This window comes from Sorex fumeus, unplaced genomic scaffold (assembly GCF_029834395.1).
Source record: "Sorex fumeus unplaced genomic scaffold, SorFum_2.1 ptg000043l, whole genome shotgun sequence".
Taxonomy (NCBI): Eukaryota; Metazoa; Chordata; class Mammalia; order Eulipotyphla; family Soricidae; genus Sorex; species Sorex fumeus.
The window spans coordinates 7,860,179-7,878,783 of record NW_026606100.1 but is presented as its reverse complement, the minus strand read 5'-3'; the positions used below and the strand labels follow the sequence as shown (position 1 = coordinate 7,878,783).

At 36.3% G+C, this 18,605-nt stretch overlaps 1 protein-coding gene across 1 annotated transcript; it reads left to right on the top strand.

Annotated features, from left to right (window-relative positions):
• The first annotated feature begins 4,003 nt into the window (after window positions 1-4,003).
• On the top strand, window positions 4,004-17,737 carry LIPJ (lipase family member J). Its single transcript, XM_056120924.1, has 9 exons — window positions 4,004-4,030; window positions 5,244-5,361; window positions 7,988-8,186; window positions 9,423-9,532; window positions 11,225-11,361; window positions 11,942-12,088; window positions 13,321-13,392; window positions 15,918-15,989; window positions 17,504-17,737. Exons 1-9 carry the CDS (start codon window positions 4,004-4,006, stop codon window positions 17,735-17,737), a joined length of 1,116 nt encoding a protein of 371 aa, XP_055976899.1.
• The last annotated feature ends 868 nt before the right edge of the window (window positions 17,738-18,605 follow it).

Sequence of the window (18,605 nt, the reverse complement as noted above, 5' to 3'; positions counted from 1 at the left end):
CAACTAGAATCAAAGAATTCTAAAAAAATGAGAGTTCTCTGACTGCCTAGAAGACATGCAAAGATTTTGAAGATAGCATTTAAAGATAGGTTCAATGGTAATTCATTGGATGAATTATTCAATATTATTTAATAGTAACACCGTCTTCCCATTGTTCATTGATTTGCTCAAGCGGGCACCTGTAACGTCTCCATTGTGAGACTTGTTACTGTTTTTGGCACATTGAATACGTCACGGGGAGCTTGCCAGGCTCTGCCATGCGGGCAGGATATTCTCGGTAGCTAGCCAGGCTCTCCGAGAGGGTATTTAATAGCATTCAATGTTAAATATATTTTTCATAATAACTTTCCCATAAAATGCTTTTTGGGGTAGAATATAGCTGTAATATTATAAAATCTCATGTTAGCAAAGATTATTATTTTATGTATAGTTCTGTTCTCGTTTAACTTTATTATTGCTAACTTGGATAATTGCTGATACAAATAGCCTAAGAGGGGCTATTTCAATATTATTTTTAAAAAATATTTCACCAGGAAATCACTGAAACAAATCTAATCTAAAGAAAATTGAACAGAGATATTCAAAGTATTACCCTGTGTCTAGAAAACTCTCACAGAATCAAGGAAAGAGCTTAGAATTTTAATTTACTCAAAGCTTTTTATAAGCTAATGGTATCATAGAGCACCAAATTCAAAAGTAAATATGAATTTCAGTTGTCAAGTTATACTATGCACAATGATATATTATTTCTACTCTGTTTAGACTAGCCAGACCACTTTTCTTTTCATTTACTTTTCAATTTCATTCCAAGGAAAAGTGACCAGAATGGCAAGCAGACCTAAAATTATCTTATTTGACAAGTTTACGAGGATAGAAATCTTTACCTAGAGAAAACTTGGGCTATTCATGAAAGCTAAATTCAAAGATAGGAAAGATCTTAGGGGGTAAAATGACTGGATAACTATAGTTTCAAGGAAATCAAGTTTCACATCCTCAGAAACTGAAGGTACTTTTTAATAATATATCTATAAATACAGATTTTCTTTTCTCACCTACTTTTTATAATTATTCATTAGTAACTTTATAAGTGAAAAATGGATCTTATTTATTTGTATTCTTACTATGTATCATTAAACCTCACATATTATAAAACCTTACAGTCTATAGAACAGGACAATTTCAAGTATTGAAACTGCTACCAATAAAACGAATGATCAGATCATTCTATAATTATGTTGGGTTTCCAATTCTTTGCCATCGTAAAAAAAAAGTGGAATATTTAGTTAAAAAATCATTGAAATAATTTTAAATTGGAGCTGGGAAAATAACTCAAGGACTGATGAACATGCCTTATATATACTAGGCCCCGAGTTTTATCCCTTATAGCATCAGAGCACACTGGTGTACCTGGTATCGCCAAAGCACTGCCAGGCATGAGTTGCACAGCATGATGAGCAATAGTACTGAGCATCATACCTAATCAGCTTGTCTGAGAATTGCTGGGGTGGTCCTCTGAGTACTGCTTGGGCCGCCCCCATATAATAACTTTGTTTTTCTTTAATTCTCATTAAGATATCATGATTAACAAAGTTGTTCATAATCGAATGGTTTCAGACATACAATGTTCCAACACTAATCCCATTACCAGTGTCTCTCCTCCCTCCACCAATGTCCCCAGGTTCCTCCCACCACCAGACTCTTCTGACTCACAGTTTCATTCGATAGATCTGCTGTACATAATTTTATGGGTTTTCTTTTGTACATAGGTTCCTTTTGTGATCTTGATGCTTTCAGCTTTCTTTCTCTGTTTTTGGGCTTAGTCATTTTGAATACAATATGTCTTGTTTTCCTACTTGATCTATTTTCACTGAGACCTTTACGGCCTCTTGAATCTGGGTGTCTCTATCCCTCAACTCTAGGAAATTCTTATCTATGATTTTTTAAAACTATTTTTGTCAAATTAGCCATCCTGATCAAATATTGTGAACTACTTTATAATATAAAAAATTTTAAATAAAAAAATAAAAATAAAATTATATAACCAATAACATATTATACAACAACAACAAAAATTAGCCTTCCTATTCTTCAGGAACTCTGAAATTTTATACTGATCCTCTTGAACTCATTCCATAGTTCTGTGGTATGCATTCATTTCTTTTCATCCTATTTTCAAGTGTCAGTTGTTTTCTCTCTCCTTTATCTTTTCCTCAGCCGCTGTCAATCTGCTGCTCAATCTTATATTAAATTTTTGGGGTTTTTTGGGGGGGGTTGGCTTTTTGGATCACACCTTGCTATGCTCAGGGCTTACTCCTGGCTCTGTGCTCAGGAATCACTCCTGGTATTGCTAAAGGGACCATATGGGGTGCTGAGGATCAAAAACAGGTCTTCCCCATGCAAGACAAACACCTTCCCCCTGTACTATAGCTCCAGCTCCTTCTATTAAATTTTTTATACCAATCACCTACCATACTGTAGGGGTCAATTTCTGACTTTATAAAATTGTATATTTTGACATTGATTTCTCACTCTGAGAAGGTAATTTTTTCTTTTCTATTTGTTTTTTGATATATTGTATTTAAACATTATTGTTTGGTCTTAGATGAATACTGAAGATTTTTTCTCATCCCAATCCTTTTTAGAAAAGTGAGACTTGGGTATTGTTAAAGTTAGCTTTTTAGGTCACTTTTAATTTACCTTTAGGTCACTTTTAATTTACCCATAGTTTAATTTATCCTTAGGTTTCTTCCAAATCAGTATTATTCACAAAAATGAAAGTAACCAAAAAGATGAATTAAAAAATGTGGCATATACATCTATGATATCAAAGGAAATTTTCACACATGTTACAACATAGTTTGCTGCACGTTGACTTTTAGGTTGACCTTGCGACCACTCACTACTTTCGGACTAGATCCTGGCAAGCTACCGAGAGTATCTCGCCCACACGGCAGAGCCTGGCAAGCTACCCGTGATGTATTCCAAACACAGTAACAACGAAGTCTCCAATGGAGACATTACTAGGCCCGCTCAAGCAAATCGATGAACAACGGGAGGACAGTGATAGTGACAGTTACAACATAGATGAACATTGAAAACATCACACTAAATGAAATAAACAAGTCAGAAAGGATAAATCTACATTTGCACTTACACAAATTTCTTGGAATAGTGAAACGCATATTGACAAAGTAGAATGGTGCTTACCAAGGACTTCAGAGAGAAAAATTTAATTTAATGCACAAAAAATTCAAAGATCTGGAAAGAGATGGAGATGATGCAACATCACATTGTGATGTAGTTAATGGTACAGCAGTTATAATGGTTAAATGGTAAATTCTATGTTATAAATATAACATAAAATTCAGAAGGAATTTCTGCTACAAAGTAGAACTGTAACAAAAACATTGACTTTAGAAGAAAACAGTGCTAAATATATAAATTTTGACTGCCAATCATATGCTGCATATGTTTAGACAAGTTATTATTTTCAGATATTCAGTTTTATCATCTGAAAGCGGACAACGAATTTCAGAATTAAGAAGTCAAATGCGGGGCTGGAGAGATAGCACAGTGGATAGGGCATTTGCCTTGCACGCAGCCAACTCAGGTTCGATTCCCAGCAACCCACATGGTCCCCTGAGCACCGCCAGGCGTAACTCCTGAATGCAGAGACAGGAGTAACACCCTGTGCATTGCCAGGTGTGACCCAAAGAGAAAAAAAAAACCCAAAGAATTCAAATGCTATTTTGGAGTCATATCTAGCAGTGTTCAAAATTTCTCCTGTTCTGTGCTCAGGGATCACTTTTGGCAGTGCTCAGGGAACCATACATGATACTGAGAATAAAATAAGGGTTGGCCTTTGCTGCCTTTCAGGCCCTTGAAATCTTAATACTAACAACTCTCTTTTATATGTAGATATCAAATGTGGTGCCTTCTCAAGATGATGGCTTTCATCCTAACTTTTAGGACTACACACGGTGCCTCACGAAAGCATAGACCTATGAATCCTGAAGCAAAAATGAACATTGTAAGTTATCCAGAAATAAATGCTAAACTGCTTACAATAACAATGAACTAGTCTCTTAAATTTTTGAACTATAAAATTAGATACGTGGGATAGAAAAAAAGGAAAACAATTTTTAAAACAGATATAAAGTCATTATATTTATACATTATATAATATAAATATATAATATAATGTATAACTATATCATGGTCACAGACCTCCCATTGTTCATCGATTTGCTCGAGCGGGCCCAGAAATGTCTCCATTTTGAGACTTGTTGTTGCTGTGTTTGGCATATTGAATACCTCACGGGTAGCTTGCCAGGCTCTGCCGTGCAGGCGAGGTACTCTCAGTAGCTTGCCAGGCTCTCCGAGAGGGGCGGAGGAATCGAACTCATGTCGGCCATGTTGGCTGCGTGCAAGGCAAACACCCTACCACTGTGCTATCGCTCCAGTCCATACCTATATAATATATATGAATATATTATATTAATATTCCCCAGCTACTATTAGACAGTACAATGTATCTCCTTCAGTTAGTCTTAGTCTTTCTCTGTAGCATATATATTTATGTCTCAATAGAGAGCCTATAATTTCTCTCTTTACATATATATGTACATATTTAAGATATCACAAATCACAAAAATCACAAATCATTCTGTTAATCGTCGATTGCCTCGAGCAGGCCTCAGTAACGTCTCCTTCATCCTAGCCCTGAGATTATATTCAAGGCTCTTTAGGAGAATGAGACCCATCATTGTTACTGGTATTTGGCATATTGGGTACGTCACAGGGAGTTTGCCAGACTCTGCTGTGTGGGCAGGCTACATTCGGTAAGATATAAGATATAAGATATAAGATATAAGATATAAGATGTAAGATATAAGATATAAGATATAAGATTAATTATATACAAATATATGCAAGCACATGAATATACCCACATTTAATTAAGATGTAAATGTATGAGTGATCAATGGGCAGAAAAATTTGATGGTGAATTAGTGAAATATTTTCTTGAAGAAACTGATTTTGTTTGGTTGGTTTTTTTCAATCTGTCAATATCTAGTGTATTAGATTGATGTTCAGTAGATATTCTATTATTATGTATAAGTATTTATTATGAATGAATTAGTGAAAATAGTAGACCTAAGCTTGAGAATACAAAATAGATTACAAATGACAAGAAATTTAATTGCTTAGCAAACATTTAAACTATTTATTATTTTCCTTAGAGTCAAATTATTTCTTACTGGGGCTATCCAGATGAAAAGTATGATGTTATAACTGAAGATGGCTATATCCTTGGCCTTTATAGAATTCCTTATGGGAAAAACAACAGTAACAGTTCAGGTAATATTTAATCCAATATAAATTGGTGATGTGGGAGGAATAGAAATTCTTAATTTATGTATTTATTTTTATCAAGTTTAAGACAAGGGGTTTAAAATTAATCGAAAAATTACCTTCTCACATTGCACAGATGCCTCAATTCATCACGATCACAATCACGATCATCCTGTTGTTCGTCGACTGCCTCGAGCAGGCACCAGTAATGTCTCCTTTGTCCTAACCCTGAGATTTAAAAAAATGCCATATTCAAGGCTCTTTCGGGGTTAGGAGAATGAGATCCATCACTGTTACTGGTATTTGGCATATTGGGTATGCCACGGGGAGTTTGCCAGACTCTGCCATTCGGTAGCCTGCCAGGTTGCCCAAAGTAAGAATGAGATAACAAGATGTCACGCAGCCACAAATGTGGCCGTGTGCTTCCGGGAGCTGGGTCTTGGCCGTTGATGCATTACAGGGAACTGGGGGTCAGTTGGTGGGTGTGACCCCTCCCTACTGGAGGATGGAGGATTTGGGTGGAGGATGCTCAGCCCTGATCCGAGCAGGCTTGGAGATATCAGACCCGGGACCCGTATGTCTTTGTTCCTCTGCTGGTACCTTCATGCGTGTGGAGAGTGGTCTCAGCATGGTTGTGGCTGGTTCTGGAGATCTTCAGCTGCCGGAGCTCTGCTCAAGGTGGAGAGGGAAACTCAACCCGCTCCCCTCCAAGGGGCCCCAGCGAGGACATCCAGGTGCGGGGGCAGGAGACTCTGTGCTGTTTTCTTCAGAGATCCTCAATTCATAGATATCTTTATTGATACTACATTGAAATAGACACTTTATTGTCAATGAAAATATGAGCAAAACAACACTGTGAACTCTATCAAACTAAAAAGTTTCTTCACTGCAAAACATCACAACTAAAACTAAAAGACACTACCTAATGAGAGAAAATACTTTCACTCTATACCTCTGACAAAGTACTAATATCTAAAATATAACACTGTATCACTGTCCTGTTGTTCATCCATTTGCTCAAGCGGGCCCAGTAACTTCTCCATTTTGAGACTTGTTGTTACTGTGTTTGGCATATTGAATAAATCACGGGTAGCTTGCCAGGCTTTGCCGTGGGGGCAAGATACTCTCGGTAGCTTGTCGGGCTCTCCGAGAGGGGTGGAGGAATCGAACCCGGCTCAGCCGGGCTGGCTATGTGCAAAGCAAATGCCCTACCGCTGTGCTATCGCTCCAGCCCATCTAAAATATATAAATCTCTAAAATAAAACTCTACAAAAAAGGGAAGGGGGCTGAAGCGATAGCACAGCAGGTAGGGCGTTAGCCTTGCACGTGGACAACCCGGGTTCTATTTCCAGCATCCCATATAGTTCCCTGATCACCATCAGGAGTAATTCCTGAGTGCATGAGCCAGGAGTAACCGTTGTGCAATGCCAGCTGTGACCAAAAAAGCAAAAATAAATAAATAAATAAAATAACCGCGGCCATTCTTGGGTGTGAGTCTCCCATTTTGTTACTTTATATTCCCCAGATGATTGCAATCTTTCTATATCTATCTCTTTCTTTCTGAGTCATTTTGCTTAACATGATACTTTCCATGTAGTACCACTTGTATGTAAATTTCATGACTTCGTCTTTTCTAACAGCTACATAGTACTCCATTGTGCATGTAAATGTACCAAAGTTTCTTTAACCAGTCATCTGTTCTCAGGCACTCCGGTTTTTTTCCAGATTCTGGCTATTGTAAAGAGTGCTGCAATAAACAGATAATTGCAGATGTCACTTTGACTATACTTTTTTGCCACTCTGGGATATATTCCCAGGAGTGGTATTGCTGGGTCAAATGGGAGCTCATTTTCTAATTTTTTGAGAATCATCCATACTGTTTTCCAAAAGGGCTGAACAGTCGGCATTCCCACCAACAGTGAAGGAGTGTCCCTTTCTGGCCACATCCGCTCCAGCACCGGTTGCTTTTGTTCTTGTGGATATGGGCCAGTCTCTGTGGTGTGAAGTGATATCTCATTGTGGTTTTGATCTGCATCTCCCTGATGATTAATGATGTGGAGCATTTTTAGTTAGTGGGTTCTATGCAGGGTTTCATCAGCATCATTACAGTAGATGAATTACATGTGAATGACAACTTGGGGTTTAAAACAGTTCTGGGCACATCTTACATTATCATTATTCAAAAAATGTTGATTCTCAAAACTGTTGGAGTAAAGACTAAGTCTGGGAATTCCATGAGATGACTAAAAGTGATTTACAAGAATATGGCTGAAGAAAATGTGATTATACAGTTATTTTATAAAATTTTAAAAAATGGGAAAATCATCTAAAGGATGTTTTATGGAGTATGTTACTTAAAAGTTGTCAGTGCCTAAAGTACTATTAGACATTTGAATAACCTGAAACTTTACACATTTACATGTGAAGTGAAGGTGATTGTGACCTATTACCTACTTGGTCATTTGAAAAAATTTCACCCATAAATCTATACATTAACCAACTCTGATATGTAGTGAGATCAAGCATTAGTAATTTACCCCATTTATGAATTTTTCAAATTCCCTGAATTGTCATGTATTAAAAGATTGTACTTCAGATAAGAATTTTACCTACTTTGTTTATTTCTCCCCAGCTGAGCGACTTGTTGTATACTTGCAACATGGGTTGTTTACATCTGCCAGCAGCTGGATTTCTAATTTACCCAACAACAGCCTGGGCTTTATTCTGGCAGATGCTGGTTATGACGTATGGATGGGGAATAGCAGAGGAACTACCTGGTCCAAGAAACACTTGTACCTAAAAACAAATTCTGAAGACTTCTGGGCTTTCAGGTACAAATAACATCAAGATTCTGAATGTATTTCTTTTATCACTGTGAATTACTGTCACTGTCCTCCCGTTGTTCATCGACTTGCTCGAGCGGGCCCAGTAACGTCTCCATTGGAGACTTTGTTGTTACTGTGCTTGGCATATTGAATACATCACGGGTAGCTTGCCAGGCTCTGCCGTGCGGGCGAGATACTCTCGGTAGCTTGCTGGGCTCTCCGAGAGGGGCGGAGGAATGAACTCACGTCAGCCATGTTGGCTGCGTGCAAGGCAAATGCCCTACCGCTGTGCTATTGCGCCAGCCCAAAATATATATATATATATATATATATATATATATATATTCGTGGATATATATATGATTTGTTGCCTACTGTCTGAACCCCATCAATATGGAGTGATAATTATGGAAAATGGGTAGAGAGTGTCTGATGATGTTTCCAGGAATATGTTCACTGACGCATGAGGCTCGGCCTGAACATGTGGAAAGTGGCCTGGAGCGTGGTGGCGGTTGGGTAGTGGAGGTCAGCTGACAGGGCTGGGTCCCTTGTGGTGGGGAGGGCTCTCACCCGCCCCCCTCTGGGGCATCCAGAGTGAAAACAGCCTGGTGCAGAGTCTAGTGACATGATTATGGGGGCCTCCTTTTATGCTCCCTTCCAGGACAAGCAGCCGTGAGTTCTGCAGGGTGCCCAATGAAGAATTATCTGGCACCAGAAGGAGGTGGCTTATGGTGTCATCTTTCGGGGACGCAGGCAGAGGATCTCTGCTCCCTAGTCCCATTGAGCCCAGAGTCCAAGGTCACAAAGTTCCGCATTACCTGGGTTCTATGGGACTTCACTCATGCGTGAGGCTTGGCCCGAGCATGTGGAAAGAGGCTTTATATCAAATTTATATAAATATTGGTCTGGTAGTTATGAGTGCTTGCTTAATTTAAAGCTCATTTATTTCTTAGTAGTAGGCTTAATTGACTAAACCCCATCTTTACTTGAACTCTTCTTCCACCTATAATCCAGTTTTCCTTTCATCTTTTAGAATATATAAATACCCTTTTTATAAAACTAATAGCGGCTGTCTTATTTCCTTGTAATTTTGTTCCCTCATAACTCTTTATTCAGTTGAGATATTATACTACAGAACTTGATAATGCTCAATGAGGGTTAAAATTATTTCTTTTTCTATTCATCATCTTCAAATACATATATTACTTTAGTAGAAAACAAATTTTTATTTTCCTTTTGTAGTTTTGATGAGATGGCTAAATATGACATTCCAGCCTCCATTAATTTTATTGTGAACCACACAAAGCAAGAAGAAATATTTTACATAGGCCATTCACAAGGCACAACTATAGGTATGTTAAGAAAAATATTACTAATATCCCTTAATTATCTTTTAAAGTTTTTTAAAGTTAAGACAGATTTATTGAGTTGTGGGTACATTTCTAGACCTTACCAACAGGTAAGAGCCTTTTTTAATCCCCATAACAAAATTGAGACAGGGTATAGCAGTTTTGGGGGCTTACATTCTTTATTAATTAGACACTCATTTCTAGTTACTAAGTGTTGACTATATAAACAAGGTTGTTTGTTGTTTCATTTTTTCCCCAATGCAAAAAAAATATCCATCTTAAAAGAAAGGCAAAATTATAGCTATCATTCATTATACAAATATAATGTTCATAATTATTTTTTTGAAATATAACAGGCTTATAAGCAAGAGGCTTGGAAATGTTACATACATTTTTGCCTTTAGGGTGTATTAAATTTAAAACCACACAAAATAAGGAAAGCGAAACTATATTTTAAGATTAACAAAGAAGATTTCTGGTTCTTTCCCAGTTCACATAACAATAATGCCTCTAATGTAGAAAAATTTTCTGAAGGAAAAAAAGTTCCAGAGTTTTTCATAAATTCTCAAACTTGTTTCTACTGTGAAAGGCAGTACAGGTCATTTTATAATAGAAACCAAAATGAAGAAGATGTGTGTGTAAAATAAGTTTATTAACATGTCAAAAAGGTGTATTTTACCATTTGTTATATAAATGAGGGTAAGCGTAGCTTTAAAATACACTAGAATTTATAAAAACAACTTTAATTTTTTTGAATTTTTACCTAAAGATTAAAATTCATCTCTAAAAAATATTCACTTACCTCATTTTTATGTTGTCAGTAGTATAAATGTTGAACATTTCTTTTAGTTTGTTAATCTACTATATTATCAAACTGATTTGTTGCTTAATTATTATCATTCATAGTCTATACACTTGTTTGTTTGTTTGGGAGGCCATACTTGGTGACACTCAGGGCTTACTCCTGGCTCTGTAATCAGGGATCACTACTAGGAGTGCTCAGGGGACCACATATTTTGCCAGGGATCAAACCTGGTCAGCATGTGCAAAGCTAGTGCCATATCAGCTGTATTTTTTTTTTTTTTTTGCTTTTTGGGTCACACCCAGCGATGCACAGGGATCACTCCTGGCTCTGCACTCAGGAATTACCCCTGGTGGTGCTCAGGGAACCATATGGGATGCTGGGAATTGAACCTGGGTAAGGCCGTGTGCAAGGTCAATGCCCTACCCACTGTGCTATTGCTCCAGCCCCTCAGCTGTATTTTTTCTCTAGCTAAATACATTTGTTTTAAATCCAAGCAATCATGTTTATGTTGTAATTGATATGTATGTATCAGGGGCCAGTGAGAGACTGTATGGTGCTTGCCTTGCATGTTACTGTCCCCACTTAGATCCCTGGCACAGCACCTGGCTGCCAGAGCACTACTTAGGGTAACTTCTGAGCATAAAGCCAGGAATAGGCCTTGAGTACCACTGGTATAGTCATGATCACCCTAGAACAAAACAAACCCAAAATAAATATGTATGTCTCATACCAGATTATCAATAAAATTGGGTTATGTTTGATAAGTGAATAAAAACAAATTAATAAATTAATTTTTCAGAACCCAATGAACTTTTATTAACCATGATGTCATTTTTCACATGCTAGTAATTGCTCTAAAATAGTTAATTTGCACCTTTGTTTTCTTTCAGCTTTTATAACATTTTCAACAATGCCAAAAATTGCTGAAAAAATCAAAGTTTTTTTTGCCTTGGCACCAGTTTTTTCCATTAAATACATAAAAATCCCAATAATTAAAACTGCATACAAGTTGAAAACACTCATCCTGGTATGTTATTTTATTTTATGTGACAGATAACTCCAAGGAGAATTATACTGTGGTTTAAAAATACAATATATTCAAATTAGTGACTATCAGAGGAAAGAGGAAAGTAAATCTAGTAAGCAAACTAAATTATATGGTAAAAAATGGAATTGAACTTTTGTGTTTGGATTTGGACTTTTAATGGCAAGAGAGTGTTATTATATATATATGTATGTGATGAATAATTATTAATATCTAAAGTTATACAGCACTAAAATGCAGTGTTACTTTAATAAATTATTTTAAGTTAAAAACAAAGTTCTGACTATTCAGACAGCAGCATGTATACATTAAATTTTTTACAATAGATTCTCTTAGATTCTCTATTTGTTTCTGAAAGAAATAATATATGTTCATGATAGCCTCAACTATCTCAGTGTGAGAGCAAACCCAATAAACAAGTCACCCTATATCTTGCTTCAAGTTTTGTGTGTAATTTACGTGTTTTAAACTCTTAGGATATTGCATTTGGTTGTGAACATAGTGAGCTCAATAATAATTCTTTACCTTCCAAATATAGATATGATATAAATTTATTTTGCAGGGTATTTCTCACAAGAAAGAGTTTTTGCCTAACAGTCCATTTAAAAGATTTCTTGGTTCAGCCTTATGTCCACTAAAGATTTTTGGTGGAATGTGCCGTAATATTTTGTTTATGATGAGTGGAAATCATACGAACAACTTAAATATGGTGAGAAAAAGTTTTATTTGAAATTTATTTTGCTAGTTTAGAAACAAATTGAATTTAATTTTGCTACTTTTGAAACCAGAAGTATATGAAAACTACTTATATTTCATTTTTTTTAAACTTAATTTTCTGCAGTTTAAAATAAGCTTGTTTTTGAATAACTTTGGTTTATAGGGTTCATATATTTTAGGGGTACAAAAACAACTTTCGAAACATGTGACTATCCACAACTACCACCAAAGAATCAATATCACCGGGTTATGTAAAATTAAACTCTCTCCCTTCTTTTATCCCCTCCCACTCTGATAACCTCAGGTCTACACTCAGAGATCAAGGATTTCTTTTTTCTTGGCTTATTCTATTCACTTGCTTTTGTTCTTTTTATCCCACATATAGATGAGATTATCCATTGTTTGTCTTCTTCCTTTCTAAGTAATTTTGCTTAGCATTATCTCCTGGAATTCTTTCTGTCTTTGCACAAGTCAACATTTCATCTTTTTATCTGGGAAATATGTTTTTAACTGGAATTTTTAATAAGTTTATATTATTACTGATCATTTTTATTAGATTAATACTATCATGCTGCTGTGTTTTTTAGTTGTCTCCTGCTTCTGTTCATTACTCATTTTTTATTTCTGTGTTAATCAAGTATGTTTTATCATGGCAGTTTCTCTCGTCAGTTTTTTCATATTTTCAAAGACGTCACTGTCACTGTCCTCCCGTTGTTCATTGATTTGTTTGAGCGGGCCCAGTAACGTCTCCATTGTGAGACTTGTTGTTACTGTGTTAGGCATATCGAATATGTCACGGGTAGCTTGCCAGACTTTGCCGTGCCGGCGAGATACTCTTGGTAGCTTGCCAGGCTCTCCGAGAGGGGCGAAGGAATTGAACTCAGGTCGACTCTATGCAAGGCAAACGCCCTACCCACTGTCCTATCACTCCAGCCCTTCAAAGAGATAGTTGTGGATATATGTATTCAATCACTTTTTCTTCAGTATGAGGTGATATGAAACATTATTTAGAAATTAAACAATAATTTCTACATTAATGCAAAAGTGTGCGTTTAATAAGTACATTGATATATCACTTAGGTATTTAAATATTTTATTTCTAATCAATAAACTATTAAACCTTAATTTAATTTATTTAAAAGTTATATATAAATATTAAAGATCATATCAGGATAAATTGATATCAAAGGTAATGGAAATTATACAACTTATTTTTAAACCCAGAGTCGTATGGATGTATATATGACCCAAAACCCAGGAGGAACATCTGTTCAAAATATTCTCCACTGGAGTCAGGTATAACTTTTAAAGTGCCTTTCAGTATAATTGTACCTAAAATTTCATAATTCATCTCCTCTCCTCTCAACTCATCATTCTAGGGATCATGTGCCAGAATGGTAAATATAAAATTGTCACATATATGTTGTGTATGTGTTGTGTATGTCACTGTAGCACTTTCCTCCCGTTGTTCATTGATTTGCTTGAGCAGGCACCAGTACCATCTCCATTGTGAGATTTGTTGTTACTATTTTTGGCATATCGAATACGCCAAGGGGAGCCTGCCGGGCTCTCTGAGAGGGACACAGGAATCGAATCCATGTCGGTCACATGCAAGGCAAATGCCCTACCCGCTGTGCTATTGCTCCAGCCCCGTTGTATATGTAACATTTTTAATTTAAAAATGTGTGAACATTATAATCATAATTAAATAGCGCTGTAGCACTGTCCTCCCATTGTTCATCAATTTGCTCGAGTGGGCCCAGTAACTTTGTGAGACTTGTTGTTACTGTGTTTGGCATATTGAATTCGTCATGGGTAGCTTGCCAGGCTTTACTGTGTGGGCGAGATACTCTCGGTAGCTTGCTGGGCTCTCCGAGAGGGGCAGAGGAATCGAACTCGGGTCGGCCATGTTGGCTGTGTGCAAGGCAAACACCCTACCGCTGTGCTATCACTCCAGCTCCCATATTATTATATGTGTTTAATTATTAATGTGTTTAGTAATTAATTATTATATATTTTTTTGTTTTTGTATTTTTTTTTGTAGGAGTACTGCTATTTATTCAGCCACTGATTAGCTGATTGAATTGGGCATGAACTCCACCTTAATTTTTTTAATTTTATTTATTTTTTCTTTTTGTATTTATTTATTGAATCACTGTGGGAACAGTTACTAAGCTTTGAGGTTTAAGTCTCGGTCATACAATGATCAAACACCTTTCCTTCACCAGTACTCATTTTTCACCACCAAGAACCCCAGTATAACCCCCCTCCCACTCCTCCAAATGCCTATGAGGCAGATTTTTAAATGAGAATATGTTAATTTGGAACAATAAACTAGGTATCTCTTTTGGTTTGGTTTTGTTTTGGTCCACACCCAGCAACACTCTGGGGTTACTCCTGGCTATACACTCAGAATTACTCCTGGACATGCTTGAAGAACCATCTGAGATGCTAGGGATCAAACCTGGGTTGGCTGGTGCAAGTTAAGTGCCCTACCCTCTGTACTATCTCTCCAGCTCCTAAATGAAGTATCATTTAAGCCAAGTTTCTCACTTGACTTGCACAAAGATTCAAAGTGAGGAGTGAAAATATATTCTTAAAACATATACAGTGTTGTGAATCAGTTACCTCGATGTACATATATAAAGATTAAAGAAAAACAACAGTAAATATCCAAAGTTAAAGAAAGCAAAGCTTACCTGAAAAAAAAACATAACTAACATAAGTTTTCTTGATGTCTAATTCTCACTTTGTCTTATATTGAATTGTGAACTCTGAGACCCAGTAGTAAATTTCATTAAACTGTTTACACTCTATTTCTAAAGTCAAAGTTTACAGATATAGCTGGTACGCAAAACTAGTTTATTTCTGATGATAAACAGACCAGAAAAACTACAAAATTTTTACATTTGTGTCATTTATTTTAATGATATTTATCAAATACTCTCCGTGTGCCCTCTTCTATTTCATGCTTATATCTATGAACAAGATAAATATTCCCATCTCATTTAAACTACAGTTATAAGAGCAGATATATAAGCACAACAAATAATTAAATTATTTAGAGACTATAAGACTGGTGACCACAGAGGGAAAAATATCAAGGAAAAGAGATTAGGCATGTTGCATGGTGAGTTATAGTATTAGAGTTAAGATCACTCATCAATGAAATGGTGACATCTGAGAGATTTAAAGGAGTTGAAGTTTCCTTTGTAAGGAAATTTCCTTAGTTAGGAGTATTTTCAAGATATGCACCCAAAAGGCCATTGTGGTTGAAGTAAATAATGGTTATGAGGTTGTGAAGGAAGCAAAGGATGGCTTCTGGGTTACATTAAAGAATCCTGTTGTTTAAAGCAAAAGCAGATAGTGAAATATCCTCTTGGTCTTAGTCCAGGACATGAATTCTTGACCTTTGTTGATGAAGCCAAGGACTTCTGGGTTCCCCTGATATTGCCTCGAAGCACACAGGTCCCCCTTTGGATAGTCAGAGGCTGTGTGTGGGTAAATTACTCTAAGCATGGCCAGAAGTAATACCTGGGTGCACAGTCAGGAATAACCCCAGAGTATCACCAGGTGTGGCCCAACAAAACAAAACAAACCCAAAAGAGATACCTAGTTTATATAAAGATGATAGAATCCTATTCTATAGATTCCTCTATTACTTCTTTTATTTCTTATTATATCCAAAAATGGGGAAGAGCAAAGAAACCTACCTTCACATACCTGCAGACCAACCGCAAAGATATTATATGTGCTACATGTCCTAACTTGTGACTGCTATAATAAACAAATAAACTTGGTTGTTTTCATTTATCTTTCAGCTTTTAAATTCTACTCAGTTGAAAGCCTATGACTGGGGAAGTCCTGATCAGAATATGATTCATTATAATCAGGTACACACATATGTTTAAACTAAAGTTATTCTCTTGGTTAGCTTAAGTGATTTTGCTGTAAATAAAGGCTCCTCTTTAAAGCCCAAGAATATTGTAACACCATGAGAAGGACCAGCAGATGAAGACCCTGTTGACTTCTATCCCTTCCCTCATAGTCAACCAAACTAACTTTCCCATGTTTCTTATGTAATTGAACAGCAATTGTCTTGGATAGTCCTAGAAAAATTATCAGATAATAGAATAATCATTTTTCAACAGGATAAATATTGTGTTTAGAAGATAACAGTATGCTTATAATACTCCTGGGCTTGTTTAAATAAGAAATAAAAGGCACAATATAGCTCTTGACCCTAATTGTGTCTGGGAAGATAAAAGAAATGCATGCAATAACTAGAGGAAAAAGTTAGCTATAAAGTTAAGATTGAAAAATGTATGAAATTATAACAAGAAGTCTTTAAGTATTAAAACTCATCTGCCTCTACATAGTTTTTACATTGTCATTACAATTTTGACCTCGATTGTCAACATTAATCATTAGTAAACATTAAGAGTTGAGACAGAGAGATAGTACAGGCATAAGAAATTTGTCTTGCAAGCAGCAGCTGACCCTAGTTCAGTCTCCAGCACTGCTATGATTCCCCCAGACAATTCCAGGAGTGATCCCTGAGTACAGAAACAAGAGTACTCCCTGAAGTAATTACAAGAGCAATCTCTGTAAGATTCAAAACCCACCCTTTAAAAGACCCAAAAAGCATATTAAAGTTACACAATAAGGGGCCAGAGTAATAGTACAGCGGGTAGGGCATTTGCCTTGTACGGCCGACCCAGGTTTGATCCCCAGCATCCCATATGGTGCCCCAAGCACCACCAGGAGTAATTCCTGAATGCAGAGCCAGGAGTAACCCCTGAGCACGACTGAATGTGACTCAAAAAGAAAAAAAGAAAGAAAGAAAAGAAAAAGTCACACAATCACAGAAATGTTTGTTTAAGACACTTCGATCAATGCTTTATGAATAACACTTAAATAATCTCTTTGAAAGCTTTGAATATTCAGATTTAGATAACACTTTAACTTTAATTTTTATTTCATTTCTATTTATTGTCTATTCTTCCATAGTCTTTGCTTCCACGGTAATAATTATCCTAGATTCATATTCACAGTCACGGTCCTCCCGTTGTTCATTGATTTGCTCGAGCGGGCCCAGTAACATCTCCTTCGTGAGACTTGTTGTTATTGTGTTTGGCATATTGAATCCATCACGGGTAGCTTGCCAGGCTCTGCCGTGCGGGCGAGATACTCTCGGTAGCTTGCCGGGCTCTCCGAGAGGGGCGGAGGAATCGAATTCGAGCAGGCCATGTTGGCTGCGTGCAAGGCAAACGCCCTACCACTGTGCTATCGCTCTAGCCCAGATTCATATTATTTAAAAATTATCATATTTATCATATAAAAATTAATAGAATCTTCTATGTGTCATTCCCTGTGAAAACTCTTATTTTTACTTATTTTTATTTAGGAAACTGCTCCATTTTATGACGTAACAAAGATGAGTGTACAAACTGCAACTTGGAGTGGTGGAAATGACTTGTTGGCTGATCCTGAAGACGTTCAAATTTTGCTTTCTCAAATTCAATACCACATTTACCATAAAACTATTTCTTCCTACAACCATCTAGACTTTTTGTTTGGGTTAGATGTTTTTAATCAAGTTTACCATGAAATTATTAATATTATTGAAAATAATATTTAAAGTATCATGGTACTCTGTGATGAAGGATCTTTATAATTTTTAGTAAAATTCAATTAATTTTCTAACTATGTATGTTTCCAGTTATTTAAATAAAGTCTTATTTTTCCAAATAATTAATTATTTAGCGATTCTCCTAAGCAGTGCCTCAGTGGCCCAGGGTCTCCTCCAGGTGATTCTTGGAGAACAAACCTGACCAGTGATTCAACTCCAAGACCCAAGAATGCATTATTGTCAAAACTCTGCAGTGCCAGAGATTATTCAGTCCACCCCTAGGAAGCTCAGATGACCTCCAAGGTCACCTCCAAAAGTGCTGAGGTGCCTGAGGACTGCACCTGACAATTCTTGGGGGTGGTCATGTGGTGACGGGGATCCAGCCAGATTGGCTGCATGCAAGAAAATCACCTGATCCTTTGCACTGCCTCTTCAGCCCCTCACAGGATTTTTAAAACGAAATTGAGTGTTTTAAAACAAAGAATTTTAAAAACAAAAGTGGATTCCTTGCTGAGCAGTAATTTTTTCAAACATATGACACAACTCTTTGCTCACTACCAAATATGTTAACCCTTGTTATTAAAATAGTAAAATGAGAGCTTTTGTTACGGAAATAAAAAACATACTAAGAACAGGTACATAACTATATGTATCTTTTTCAAAATTCTTGAATGTTAATAGAATACAAACATGTTAAATTTAAGAAAATTAAATGAAATTAATTTTAACAATATGCTTATTTAATGTATATTTATTCTATGCTCAATTCCCATGGAAATACAATAAATGATCTCATCTTAAAGATTAAAAAGTATCATAAAGTTATTTTATTGCAATTAATCTATATTTAATTACTTACCAATAACTAAAACTAGGA